Source organism: Muntiacus reevesi, chromosome 6 (genome assembly GCF_963930625.1).
Source record: "Muntiacus reevesi chromosome 6, mMunRee1.1, whole genome shotgun sequence".
Classification (NCBI taxonomy): Eukaryota; Metazoa; Chordata; class Mammalia; order Artiodactyla; family Cervidae; genus Muntiacus; species Muntiacus reevesi.
This window is the reverse complement of record NC_089254.1, coordinates 12,666,868-12,681,951: the sequence shown is the minus strand read 5'-3', so window position 1 is coordinate 12,681,951 and position 15,084 is coordinate 12,666,868. Positions and strand designations below refer to the sequence as shown.

The window sequence follows — 15,084 nt, the reverse complement described above, 5'->3', positions numbered from 1 at the left end:
TACAGAGTGAGCTCAGCGTGGCAAAGGGCCAGCACATGTCCACGGGAATCAGTGCAGCCACATGAGCTATGGTGGGCTTCTTTACTAGTGGTAAGAACCTGCCTGCCAATGCAGGAGACACAGGTTCGATCCCTGGATTGGGAGGATCCCCTGGAGGAGGGAATGGCAACCCACCCCAATATTCTTGCCTGGAGAATCCCATGGACAGAGGAGCCTGGAGGGATACATGCCATGGGGTTGCAAAGAGTCGGACACTACACACACACACAAACTATAGTAGAGACCAGTGGGTACTCTTATGAAGCCTGTGCCTGAGGCAATCTGTGTAATTAAGCCATGAAAACCGAGGCATCTGTACCTATCTGTATACGGGGGAAGCAGACTAGCAGGGCTTCTAATGCAGCCACATGTCACAACACAACAGTACCAGTTACCCAAACACTGAGATGACTTTGTACTTGTTAGAAAAGTGCTCTTCCCCACGTCCTCCCAGTGCTCCCCTGCTACCGGACCCCTGCATCCTCCCTCTTGCACCCTTCGGTCATGACCTCCCCCATTCAGCACCTAAAGGTGAGATGCTTAAGACAAAGGGGGCCCTCATCCATGCTCTCTGGATGCTACCGTACAGATAGTTACATACTTAGAATTTCAGTCCTGCATAGCAGACAACTGACAGTCACAGGTCACTTTGGTGCCTAACGGTGAGTGCTTTATACATTCTGCCTCCCACCTTTGCATGCTCAGTTGTGTCTGACTCTTTGCAACCCTACGGACTGCAGCCTGCCAGGCTCCTCTGTCCATGGGATTCTTTCAGCAACAGTCCTACAGTGAGTTGCCAGGCCCTCTTCCAGGGGATCTTCCGGACCCAGGGATCAAACCCAGGTCTCCTGATTGCAGGCAGATTCTTCACCGCTGAGCCTCCAGGGAAGCCCCAACTGTCTCCTGTGCTGCGCTCAGCCACTCAGACGTGTCCGACTCTCTGCAACCCGTGGACTGTAGCCCACCAGGCCCCTCTGTCCAGGGGATTCTCCAGGCAAGAACACTGGAGTGGGCTGCCATGCCCGCCTCTAGGGGATCTTCCCAACTCAGAAATCGAACACTTACCTCTTGCATCTCCTGCATTGTAGGTAGTTTCTTTACCCACTGAGCCACCTGGGAAGCCGCAGCTGTCTCCTAGGGCTCAGTAACTGGGAAGGTAGAACTCTGTAACTGCCTCAGGTTTCCCCTTCACTCGGCTCTTGTAAATAAAAACCACACATAGGCATCTAATGAGAGGAGATGGTCAGGTGATGGGAATGAGGGCAAGGTGGGGACTGGGGCCAGCTGAAGAGTTCCTGTGGGGAGGGGATGACCTCCTCTAAGCTCTAGCCTATTGTTGCTGTGAGGATCTGGCCATAGTGGGTACCCTATAAATGCATGAATAAAGGAATGGATGAACATGTAAGGTGAGATTTCTCTGCAAAATACTCAAGTAAGGAAAATAAGAATACCAAAGTTTAAGCTTCCTTCCATGAGATGGACTATCATGCAGTAATAAACAACCAAATTTAAAGAGAATGCTTTTGTCTCTTCAAAGCATGTTCACCTATTGCTATGGGATTATGTTCTCCTAAAAGTATGTTGGAGTTCTAAAACTCAGAGTGATGTTATCTGGAGATGGGTGCTTTGGGAGGTAATTAGGTTTAAATGAGGTCATGATGGGGAGGCCCTTGTCATGGTATTAAAAGATGAGAAAAACTCACTCACACTCTCTCTCTATGTGAAGATGGACCTAAAAGGCAGTCACCTGTAAGTTAGGGAGAGTCCTCACCAGAAACCTTAATGGCTAGCACCTTGATCTTAAACTTACCAGCTCCAGAACTGTGAGAAAATTGTTTTCTGCTTTTTAAACCACCCAGTCTGCGATACATTATTATGAGAGCCTGAACACACCAACACACCTATTATCTCCTTTGTGTGTACGCTCGGTCATGTCCAACTCTCTGCGACCGTGTGGACTGTAGCCCGCCAGGCTCCTCTGTCCATGGGATTCTCCAGGCAAGAATACTGGAGTGGGTTGCCATTTCCTTTTCCATATTATCTCATTTATCCTCACAATAATCCCAAGAGGTAAACAGATGCCCACTGGTATTCAAGCCAGACTCCTGATAACACTCATTTCCATTAGACCAAACTCTTGGGACCTCCGTGAATGGCCAGGGGGCAGGGTGGTGAGGACAAGCGGAGTTATAGGCTGAAAAGCTCACTCATGCTGTTTCCTGGCGCTCACTGCACAGCACCAATGATTCTTGGGCAATTTCTTGATGAAGCCCAACTGCAGAAAGCCCAGTTCAGACCATTTTGGCACAGTGCATGGCAAGATGAGAGAAGGGCATTTAGGGCACTGAATGAAATCTTCAACATTGAGTTCTATGCCTCCAATCTATGTGCACATCAATGGAGCAGAGCAAACGTTAAGAAATCTTAGGTAGCTTTATAAGAGTATTAAATGTCAGCTTGATCACTTACAATATGCCATGACAAGACAAAGGAAACAATTTAAAAATAAGTTGTTCAAAGATGGACTCTCTTTTAAGCATCCCCTGCATGTAATAATAGCTCGCTTGGTCACTTGTCAGGTACGCAGCACCTTCAACGCTATTTTCAGATGAAGAATCGCCCCTGATACTATCTGTTATAATCCTGCCGATAACTAATAATCTCCCTAGATATATCCTAATGATCAGTTTTGCTTCCTCTTATGTTAATTTTTAGAGAAGATTCTAGAAAGCAGGCAGATAAAGAGTGAAAGCTGGCAAGGCAGTTTCTCTGCTGCCAGCTTCCTGGGCTGAAACAGAAAAAGAAAAGTTCCTGCTGTTTGATTTAATAAGAATCAGTGTCTAGCTCAAGCCTCTCTCGTCGGACCAGTCATACTCAATTGGCATAAAAGAAGAGTTTCCAAGTGTCTGCATTTCATTTCAGCACGTACATGTAAATTCCCGTGTGAAAGTTGCTCAGTCACATCTGACTCTTTACAACTCCATGCAGTCCATGGAATTCTCCAGGCCAGAAAACTGGAGCGAGTAGCCTTTCCCTTCTCCAGGGGCTCTTCCCAACCTAGGGATCAAACCCAGGTCTCCAACATCGCAGGCAGATTCTTTACCAGCTGAGCCACCAGGGAAGCCCAAGAATAGTGGAGTGGGTAGCCTATCCCTTCTCCAGGGGATCTTCCTGACCCAGGAATCGAACCGGGGTCTCCTGCATTGCAGGCAGATTCTAACCAACTGAGCTATCACCGTGTGCTTTTTCCTAAAGACACAAAAGCACTGCTGTGCTGCTGCTGTTCTTGTCTGATCCTTACAACCTGAATCTTTTATGTAAAACTTTAATTCTACCTTTGTGTCACATGGATTCCTTAATTACCCATAATTATGTACTTCGAAATGCATCTCACATCTGTACAACCAACAATGCTGGTTTGTTCTTTGGGGTCTCCCCACCCAGCATTGCCTTTGAAAACTGGGTCTTGTATTCGTCAGCACGTCCTTGTTGACGGAGTTCATTCTCCAGTCACTAACCAATTAATATGTGCCCTCACTTTGTCATCCCGGGAATTCATATTGAATACATAACCCTAGTTGTCATATAAACTTTTTTTTTTTAATTTATTGGGATATAGTTGTTTTCTATTCATTCATCCCTTCTCTTTTCTCACCTTTACAGAGTAACAGGGCTTTCCTGGTGGCTCAGGGGTAAAGAATCTGCTTGCTAATGGAGGAGATACAGATTCCATCCCTGGGTCAGGAAGATCCCCTGAAGGAGGAAACGGCAATCCACTCCAGTATTCTTGCCTGGGCAATCCCATGGACAGAGGAGCCTGGAAAGCTACAGTCCATGAGGTCACAAAAGAGTTAGACGTGACTTAGTGACTAAAGAACAACAACCGAGCAAGAACTACTTTCCACATTAAAAAGCTTAGAAAATGACTTAAAAAAAAAAATCAGTCAGGCCATAAGGAAGTTACCCTCCCTTAATTAAAAAGAATCCTTAAGTCAAATTCTAACACTTTTCTGGTCATAAAATACATTGGGAAATTCTTTTAAATTAATGTATATCTTTGTTTCCATAGCTGTTTTGTTATTTAGATTACATGCCACCATCTGGGCTAGGGAAGGGACAAAAAGTGATGGGAGAAGAAATCAAGTTTATTGCCGTAAACCTCACAGCTCCGCCAGAGTTGGAGGAAGTCTCCTTTCTCTGACATGGCAACAAGGCCTCACCAACCGCCCCGTGGTCACTCAGCAGTGTGGTCAGCCAGGAACAGAGCTGCCTGTCCACTGTGTCCACTCCCCCACCAGCAGCCCACATTCCCATCACTCCTCCCAGGGAGGTCCGCAGCAACCTCAGGCAGAACCAGACGCTGAATGGCTAAAGTCGTCACTGCAATCTCACCTGTAATCTTTATAGAACCTTAATGAGAAGAGAAGATGCGGAAAAAGTCAGCTGAGGATTTTAAACATGGGCACAAATGAGGTTAGTTGGTATGAACCCCACTTCACATTCTGCTTCCCCCTCCAACCCCCAAGTCAGGAGCGATTTGGGTCTATGTCCATTTCAGGTCATTGTCAGATAATCCTCAAGAAGAGAATGCCAAGGACAAAGAAACCAAATCGGGAAAAAAATAAAAGTAAAAATAAAAACCTCTGGCAAAGCCAAGCCTCTAAATATAGCTTTTCCACTTTCCTCAATGCAGCTAATTCTAAGATACGTATTTCTGATTCTATTCATTCTGTTTTAAAAGAGAAAGACCACACCAGGGTAAGCAACGCAGGGTGGTCAGATGCATAATCTAATGACAGTGTGGGGAAGCCACTACAGAAGACAGCAGGAGCGCTGCCAGATGGTGTGGTGGGGACCAGGGACTGATTTCTATGCAGAGGCCACTGATGTTTTCCAAGTACGGGTGCCTCTTCTCGAAATGAAAATAGAAAATGCAGAGCCAGAGCCCATACTAAAAATTCAGTTTAGTAAAGACAGAATACTGCCCACGAAAGTAGAGGGTATTTGGCCTTGCTATTTTCAGAGAGAAAGGAGCCTTCCTCCTGCAATCTTTTTACCATTAGGATAAAAGCCTGTCAGTCTTTCCAAAGGAACACTGAACTGATGTCTACATCTTGTGCATTTATTTTCTAGTGCCCCAAATAATGTTTTTCTGAGTCATAGGATTTGTTTGCAACTATATACACTTGCCAAAAACATGGAGAATCGTAAGAGATCAGCAAAAAATGGCCAACTAATGCAATTATTCCAAACTGATAAAAGTACAATCATAAGGCACTCGCAGCTCCTCCCTACCCTCAGCCCCCTTTCTTATTAAGCAAACTGATTTTGAAATTATTAGAACATCATAGGAGAATGTGGAAACATGTTCAACCTACCCAATTTCAGTGAAAGTGTGTCTAGAGAGGACCAGCTGTAGTAAATAAGCTATCCTAATGATTAGAAGGGGTGTAACAAAGACAGTAAGAGGTCAGTGAGTGGAGGTTTTAGTTTCTCCCATGTCTCATCCCTGGGTTGGGAAGATTCCATGGAGAAGGGAATGGCTACCCACTCCAATATTCTAGCCTGGAAAATTATGGACAGAGGAACCCAGTGGGCTACAGTCCACGGGGTTGCAAAGAATCAGACACAACTGAGTGGCTAACACTTCTCCACGTCACTAGTTATAGTTCTGTGGCCACTCCAAATTCCCCCTGAACTACCATGGCTACTTCACGGTAACCAAACTGTCCTGTTACTTCTTCCCTCCACCTCACCTCCAGCCACTAAGTCATGCACACCTTCCCTGGCTGTCCAAGTTAACCCTGCTTTGGTCTCCCAACAGCTCAGGCATACTCAGGATCACGGCACTTCTGTTTTCTTTCTGCAACCACTGTTACTTACTTGGTGGTGATTCAAACTTCATTGAGATCAACTATGGCAAGCTGGGTCACTATCCCAAGAGCAATGGTACTGTCCACTGCATGCTGTGTCAGTTTCAACACGGTTGAATCCCCTCCTGGAAAAACAACTCTTGCTCTTCTGACCACCACAGCAGCAGATCCCAGCAACAAGTGAGCCAGAGGGAATAAGTGTGTGGGGGAGAGGGGGGACGTGGTAAGAAGGGGCAGGGAGTTGGGTAGGAAATTTCTCAAATAGGGTCAGGTGGCAGGGCATCAGAGGAGCAAAGGCAAGAAATTCCACTCTAGTTTGGGTCAAAGGGGAAAAATGAATGATGGGCATACATTCAAATGAAGTAGTCAACTAGTCTCATCACTGATCACCCCCTTTATACATCTCTCCTCTACATGGCAGGAGTATTCAACTATTGCTTCATATTCAACTCACTTGGAAGCTCTCAAAAATGACTAGACTACACCCCAGACTAATAGTTAAATCAGTAGACTGTTCTTTTACATATGTCACATAACCCCAAAGTTTCAGAGGATTAGAATTCTCCCCTTCTCAGTAAGAGTGGTAGGTAAAGCTAAGCACCCCGGCCAGTTTCTGGTCACCAGATGAAATGAAGGTAACAGGAGGAATTTGGGGAATATAGAGATATTTCAGTCAACATCTTTGGTAGGATATTCAGAGTACTTTTGACTTAAAAAAACATCAAGAGTATATGTTCTTCTAAAACACATCTATTGGAGCATTTAAGGGGACAACTAAAAATAAGATTATGAAGGCACTTGGTGAAGGTTTCAGTAAATCAGAATCTCTGGGTGATACACAGGCATCAGGAGGTCTTAAAGTTGCCCAGGTGATTGTAATGATTAATAGAAAACACATCTCTGTCTTATTTTTTTCCTCTATTCACTCCTTCCCGACCCCATGCAACACACCTGCATGGTGTTAACTGGCTGAATTTCTGATAAGAGCAGCACAAGGCGATACACAGGCTTCAGGGCAAGAAGGCGTTGACTTCAAACCTGGCTTTGCCATTTACAGGTGTCGACCCAAGTTCATGGGTCTCAGAGAGCCATGGTTTCACATCTAAGGAGTGACAGGAGCTTACGCCAATGAATGAAAAAGAAGATTCTCAAAACATATTCATCTCTTTTTTTATTTTCACAGATCAATGTCAGATGTCTTCAAATTATTGCTTTTTTATTCTCACCTCTAAGGAAAGCTCCCAATGTCCAATAATTTCAAAGTTGACCACTCTACGTATACTTGCTTATTGGCCCAAAGTGATCTGAAATCAGCAGGACTTTAGAAGTTGTGAAGGGCATTAGGTTCCTGGATTGCTCTGAGGTGAAATCCAAGTATGATGGCTAATTTTATGGGTCAGCTTGGCTAGGCTATGGTACCTAGTTTTTTGTCAAATATAAGTCTAAACGTTGGTGTGAAGGTTTTTTAGATGTGATTAACATTTAAATCAGTAGATTGTTCTTTTGCACATGCCACTTAACCCCAAAGTTTAAAAGTATTAGAATTCTTCCTTTTCTCAGTGAGAATGCTAGGTAGGGTTTAGACCTCCCATTCTGCTTCTGGTCACCAGATGAAGTGAAGATAGTAGTAGGAATTTGAGGGAATACAGAGATACTTTAGTCAGCATCTTTTGGTAGGATATTAAGAGCACTTCTGACTTGAAAAAAAATCAAGAGCATATCTTCTTCTAGAACACATACATCGAAGCATTTAAAAAGCAAGTGAAAATAAGGTTAAAGGCATTCTGGTGAAGCTTTTTGTAAATGATCCCAAAGATAGCAGGAGACGAAAAGAAAGGATGTTCTTTTCAGTCAATGTTAGGATTAACCATTGTGTCAGAAAACACAATTTGAAAACTTGAAAATTCCAGTTAATTCCTAAACCTTCTGGTATTTGTGTCTTCACTCAACTTATTAGTTCCTACTGACCTGTTACTATGCAACGTTGTGAATGTTAAGCACATTCTCAAGTTGTTATTGTCACAGGCGACCAACTGCTAGTTAATAATAAACATTTTTTTGATGATGATAAAAATTTTGTACACTGACCAAAACAAAATAGTGTGTCACTTCTTAAAGTTAAAAAAATTCTGTATATGATTTATACACTATTCAAAATACTTCAAATGGTGCTGTTTTTCAAAAAAAAAAAAAATGTGCTTCTGTTTATCCCATAATCCTTTTAGTATTTTCTCAGTAATTCAGCAAAACTCTTTAAACTGAATAAAATTAGGATTTTGTGCTTCTATGTTTACAGAAAGAGCATATCAGACTGACAAATTTGATAATCTTAAAAAGAAAGAAAGAAAGAAAAAACTGTTCTCATTTCAAAGGTTCAAAAAATAAAGGTTATTTACTATGCAGACCAGGACTTCTTGTTGTTTTTAAGAGAGCAAATTAGAAAAACATGGTCAGAGTTAGAGGTTACTCAATCAGGTTGAAGCTAGGACCTTAATTCCAGCAGTCCTTGTTCCTCAAATTGTATCTGATAATGTTCTAAAGTCTAAACATATTTTAGTTCAAAACGATACTCAGCTCTTAGATATAAAATGGCACTAAGCTTTCAAATATCAACAGGTTTACCCACTCTCTTCAACTGATGGATTTGTTTTCAGAGTAATCTGCCACTCAGGACCTCTGAACTGTAATTTCTGAGGGACTGAAACTTTGAGCTAGGTTTGTTTGCATTTTCCTGTGCATAATCATAGGAGAGGGGCATTAATACAGGCTTGGTATATTGGCCACTACCAAGGCCTATTATTTCAGCAGAGCCATGGCAACAGGACAATTGTTACATAATTTCAGCCTGTATTGTGTCCAATGGGAGAGTGGACCTATGTGTCAACAGACATAAGCAGTAAAACATCCCAAACTAGTTGCAAACCAGAAACAGTATCTATATTTCTCCACAATTCAAGAAAGCGGGTGATAAACCTTCCCCTAAACTGACTACCAAAGTATCCTTATCTGTGATGTAAGATGGTGCCCGGCAACTTAAAACTGGTGAAATCACATTGAACTGCTGCATTTCAGAGAGAGGAGGGAACTCGAAATGCTATTGCTCTGAGGATGTCCACGTGGGTGGGCAAACATATGTTCCTGCTAAGCAGAGGAAGTGGTTCACCCGGATTTCTTCCTAAGTGCGAGGCCTTTATAAACTCATCCTCATGGCGCTGTTTTAAATAGAAAGAAAATGACACGCAGTCCCCACACAGGCTTCCTAACTGTTTGGAGAGGGTGGCCACTTTCCCAAAACATTGGGTTACTGTGGGGGAATTTTCCAAAATTGTCAACAATTCCATTTTTAAACTCAGTGCTGCTTCTCCACATGAAACAGATGCAAGGCGGCATGAGCTGTATTTGGTCTCATAGGAGATGTCAGTTATTTTTACCATGCTGACTCCTACCTGACAGTGGAAGACGTACTCTGGTGTGGTTTTCTTAAACTTCATGTTCCAAACCAAGGCTACTCCATCCGGTTCATGGGGAGCATCTTCGTTGTTGTTGTAGGAAGCGACCATCAGCTCAGGGTACTAAATGGAAGAAGTCACAGGATGGGTTACGCCAAGATAACAACACAAGGGAAAGAGTCTTATTCCAACAGACGCACGCTGTATTACACACGTGAAATGGTACTTTCTTTTTATGCTGTGGCATACTCAATACCCGGGCTTCCCTGGTAGCTCAGCTGGTAAAGAGTCTGCCTGCAATGTGGGAGACATGGGTTCGATCCCTGGGTTGGGAAGATCCCCTGGAGGAGGGCATGGCAACACACTCCGATATTGTTGACCTGGAGAATCCCATGGACAGAGGAACCTGACCTACAGTTGATGGGATCACAGAGAGTTGGACACGACCAAGTTATTTCAGCACAGTTATTTCAGTACCAACTTTGTGTCTCAGCCCACTGCAATCTGGTTTGCACCCGCAACGTTCCACATGCGCTGTCACAGTCACCAGGAACTGCCCAACTACACACACCGCTGAACCTCTCTGTGGCATCTGGTATTTGGGCTACTTCCTCCTTTCTCCTATGTTGGCTTCCATGACACCTTTCTCTCCCACTCTTCCGAACCACTGTTTTTAGCCTCTACAGTTCCTTCTAGTACCTATGGGGGACTGGGGCTGTTTTCTGTTCTCTTGCTGGTCTCTTTTTACACATTCTTCCCTGGTGATCTCATCAATAGCTTTAATTAGTGTTCATATACTGACAATGTTCAAATATTTATCTCTGGGCTTGCTCTCTCTCTAAGGTGCACATTTTACAGCTACTGGAGATTTCTCAAGGCTGTCCCTGGACACATCAGATGCAATGCACAGGAAAATGAATGAGCTTGTTGCCTTCTACAAAAACCTACTACTCTTCCAACGTTTCAGCATTCATCTCATTAGGACTTTGTACTGACTGTCTGGACCAGACACTCCATTTTTACTCCTCCCTCTTTCTTCTCTACATGCTGTTTCAGTACTTCCTCAATACCTTTCAAATGCATGCTTCTTTCTATCCTCAAGGTCAGAGGCTCCTAAATGAATTTCTTGTCTGGATGAAGACAACACTATTTTAAATGACTCTCTGCTTCCCGGCTTGCCAGGCCCCGCCCTCACCTTCTCCACTCTCTATCCTGTGTCCATATGACTTTACAAAACGTGTATTTGGCTAAGTCAATTATCTGCTTAGAATAGCTTAATGGCTCATCATTACTTTCAAGAGAAAATCTTGGTCGTTTAGGATCCTTCATGGTCTGTTCTTGGAGGAGGAAATGGCAACCCACTCCAGCCTGCTTGCCTGGAAAATCCCATGGACAGAGGAGCCTGGAGGGCTACAGTCCATGGGGTTGCAAGGAGTTGGACATGAGTGAGCAACTGGGCACACATGATCTGTTAGCTTCTACTTTCTCTGCCTAATCTCTTACAACTTACCCTCTTTTCCTCCCAACCCCTGCCTATGACCCAACCTCACTGGGCTAGTTCTGAGGTTCATAGGTACAGCCTCTGTACCATGAGCTGACACTCACTCTCATTGAAAAGCCTCTCCCGTGTTGGTTACATCATTAACTTATTCGTTAAGACTCCATGTAGGCACCAAGTCTTCCAGACAGTCCTACCTAATCACTCACCACCCCTCACTGCCTCTCATCAGCCCCCTTAGCATTATATATGTCCCCATGTTAAGGCACGTTATGGCTTTTCCCAGTCTATGTCCATGACTAGATTGTAAGCTCTTTGAGGGTAGGGGCTTGGTTTTATTGACCTCTGAATCCAGGCCTAGTAAGTCCTAGCATGATAAACTTGTGCCAAAATCTACTGAATTACAAATAACCTTTATTATGTCAGTGACCCTGTGCTCAGCGGCAAGATCCTATCTTTAATCCTTTGTTGTTAAATAATGCCAACAATTAAAAGCTCAAGTAAAAGAAACTCAAGTAGTAAAATAACTGAGAGGACTCTACAGCAAGTAGAAATACCTACTCATCATACATGAACTCTGTGTTGAGTGTTAGAAATAAACAGGTTGGATCTCACGGCAGGTATTTATGAGTTAGAGTACATTTTATGAAAATGTCATTCCTACCCAGGATTTCCATAAGGCAGCCCCATTAAATATAGTATCAGGATTATCAGGCAGATCATACCACTCTTTGCTCATGGATAGTTTAGTTTTTTTCCTTCTTATTCACTATACTGTATATATTTAACATTAGTTTGTCAGTAAAAATTTGAACATCAGCTTTTTTTCCATCAAAAATAATTAAGCCTGAGTCTTCTATGTGTTTGATTCATTCTTTGAACTCCCCCAGCTTAAGAAAGCTGCAGAGAGTTACAACTTGCCAGTTGGTACAGAGGAAGTATAAGTCTGCAATGATGCACATGTATGTGGCCACCAGGGGAAGTAATCATTCTTTATTAGAAAACACTCCTCAGCGGATGAATCAAAGGCCTATTAAGAAAGGCCTTTGATTCAAAGCCCATTCAAAGAAACTAACATCCAGATAAACACAGAAGTCTCCAGACTGTCCATCTGAAGTTTAACTATGTCACATGTGAAAAGGCAACTCTATAAACATCAACACCACTCCCACAGTGGCCAATGAGCAGCCAGATGTGTCTGGAATAATATCCCACAGCTTCACATCTGGGTCTCATCGCTGGCTCCCACTTTAAAAAAAAATCTTCAATTATTGGGTTTAAGACTCCTTTAGAAAACAGAGAGAGTTTTCATCAAATATCAGTGAAATGCTCTTGGTGTAATTTCTATAACTGAGATCAAAAGGCCTAAAGATACTGATTAACTCTTAAGTCATGAAAGTGTTTGTGATTTCAAAGTCTCCTCTAGTATGTTTGTTTGAACATGACTAATCAATATTTTCTTATTTTCCAACAAAAAGTAGTCATTCTCTGCATGATTATTTAAATATTAAAATTATTATTTTAAAGAGAATATCGACTACTGGGAAGTTTGTGATTATTCACAGGGCTGAATTATCTAATAATTAACCTAGCGGAATTTTACTCGGAAATTGCCAGATCTGCTCTCAAGCTGTTTGTTCTTATAAAAAAATAAAATCTGACATTTACTAGCGAGGAAGGAACCAACATGCTTTAAGTGTTCATTATGCATCCAACACAGGGCTGGGTGACATGTTCACTCATTTGATTCTTGCAGTTCTCTAAAGTAAGCAACAGGTTTTCCCATTTCTACAGACAAAGTTGCCCAGGTAAGAAGCTGACTAAGGAGTTTGTTCCAAGTTTAGTTGCTAATAAATGACAAAGTGAGATCCTGCTTGCAGTCTATTTCTTTCAAGACCACATCTCTCACACGGTGGCATGCCTCAAGTGGCCCCCAAGCATATGTAAGGCACTAAAGTGTATTAGTCACTCAGTCATATCCAACTCTTTGCAACCTCATGGACTGTAACCCACCAGGCTCCTCTGTCCACGTGATTCTCCAGGCAAGGAGAACACTGGAGTGGGTTGCCATTTCCTCCTCCAGGAGATCTTCCCGACCCTGGAATTAAACCCGGGTCTCCTGCATTGTAGGCAGATTCTTCCACCAGGGAAGCCTATGTAAGGCACTGGTGATAGGTAAAACGTGGGACAAGAAAGAAAGCACATTGGTAGATTTCAGGAGCTGGGGGTGGGGCGTGGGGAGGGGGAAGGGGGACTTAGCGTTTAATGGAGACAGAATTTCAGTTTAGGAAGTTGAAAAATTCAGGAGGTGGATGATGGTGAGAGCCGCATGACAATGTGAATGTACTTAGCACCACCGAACTGTACAGTTAAACATGTTCTATATTGTGTGACTTTTACCACACTAAGAAAACAGTAAACAAAATGCAGGACAAGAGTATCAACAGTAACATGCTTTGCTTTATAGGCACTCACCATTTAGTAGGAGGAGGTGAGACATGCATATAAAAAACTACAACACAAATAGAAGAGCAGAACATGCTAAGATGGAGATAGGAAAGGAGTTCTATCAAAGCACAGAGGATGAAATAACCACCTCAGCTGGAATGTGGTATGCCAGGGAGCGGGATTGAAAAGGACTTCTGAGAAGAAATGAGATTGACTGGGCCCTGTCACCTGGGAAAGTGATTAGGAGAGGAGAGAGAGAAAAGTATAGATGAAGGTACAAACACGGATGCAGGAGATTTCTCTTGGGAACCGGCCTGGTCCACAATCATTCTCCCAATCCTTGGCAACTACAATACACAGGCATCTAACCTCCCAGGGATAATTCACTCATCCCAGCTTGGCCGATCCCATTCTCCACCTCGGTCACTGTAAATTTTGCACTGAGAAACAGAATCCCTGGGTGGCAAATGGGTCAGGTAAGGACAGCATTCTATTGGTGAAGCTCCTCAAGCTGCCCAGATTTATACTCCTGAGGCCCAACTCTTTGTCTTTTCCGTGGATTCCCTGAGTACCCTAGTGACTAGAAAAAATTTCCCTTTTTGCTGAAGGTAGCCAGGGCTAAATTTTTCTTAACTAATGCATTGGAGAACACATTCAGGACACAGTTAGGTTATAGCACCTGGCTGGGAGGCAGGTTAGGCGAAGAGTTGAAAAAGATTAAACGGCTGGAGATGCTTCAAGATATTCTCAAGAATATTCTTGAACACTTAATTCTCAAGAAGTTACTGAATATAGGCTAGTGATTTTAGACTTTATGCTGGGAGTCATACTCTGCAACTGTTAATATTTCTAATTAGACCACTACTTTCACTACTATGCTGCATTTATTGAGCACTTTTACTGTACTAGACACTTTATTAAAGTCTAAGTTTTTAAAGTACATTAATTCATTTAATACTCACAGTAAGCAAAGTTTGAGCAAAGTTTGATTACTATTTTGTGAATGAGGAAACTTAAGCCAAGAGAAGTCAGGTGACTTGCTCAAGGTGACATTGAGAGCAAGTAAGTAATTATTACAAATAGTAACCTGGAAAAAGTACTTAATGATTCAACAGCGTAGAGAACTGAGGCAGGAAGACCAGATAGGAAGCTATTTCCTGATAAAAGCAAGAAGAAGATGGCATGACATAAACTAGGTATCAATTCCACAGGTAAGTAGATTTGAACTGGTGACAGTGGGGGTCTTTATGCTACCATAAGTTTGACTGGGTTTGGCAATTAAATGAACTATCAAAGATTACTTGAAGGGGTGAGTGGTTGAAGAGGGGAATGGGGGAGGAATAGAGGGAAGTTGGTGCTAGCAGACGTAAGCTATTATGTATAGAATGGATAAACAACAAAGTCCTATGGTATAGCACAGGGAACTATGCTCAATATCCTGTGATAAACCACAATGAAAAATAACAGAGAAAAGAACACACATATATATGTACAACTTTGCTGTACATCAGTAATTAACACAACATTGTAAATCAACTAAACTTCAATAAAAAAGATTCCTTGTGTTTGTATCCTGAATGACTCCAAGGTTAGAGGATGCAAATCACATGTGACAGGAATATACAGGGTGGGAGAAAGATCATAAATCTGGTTTTATATACAACTGCCAAATCTGTCATGTGAAATGTGCATAGTATTATTGACTCCCTCTGTTAATATTTGATGAACAGCAAAGTTGGCATAATTCCCCAAGTGCCCAAATGTCCTTTGGGGGATA

At 42.6% G+C, this 15,084-nt stretch overlaps 1 protein-coding gene across 1 annotated transcript in view; it reads right to left on the bottom strand.

The window, feature by feature from the left end:
- The window catches only part of DYNC1I1 (dynein cytoplasmic 1 intermediate chain 1), a 328,507-nt gene that overhangs the window by 123,894 nt on the left and 189,529 nt on the right, over nucleotides 1-15,084 (bottom strand). Inside the window, exon 9 of the mRNA XM_065938794.1 lies at nucleotides 9,359-9,484. Coding sequence (XP_065794866.1) covers nucleotides 9,359-9,484 — 126 coding nt within the window. The remainder of the gene's footprint in view (nucleotides 1-9,358; nucleotides 9,485-15,084) is intronic.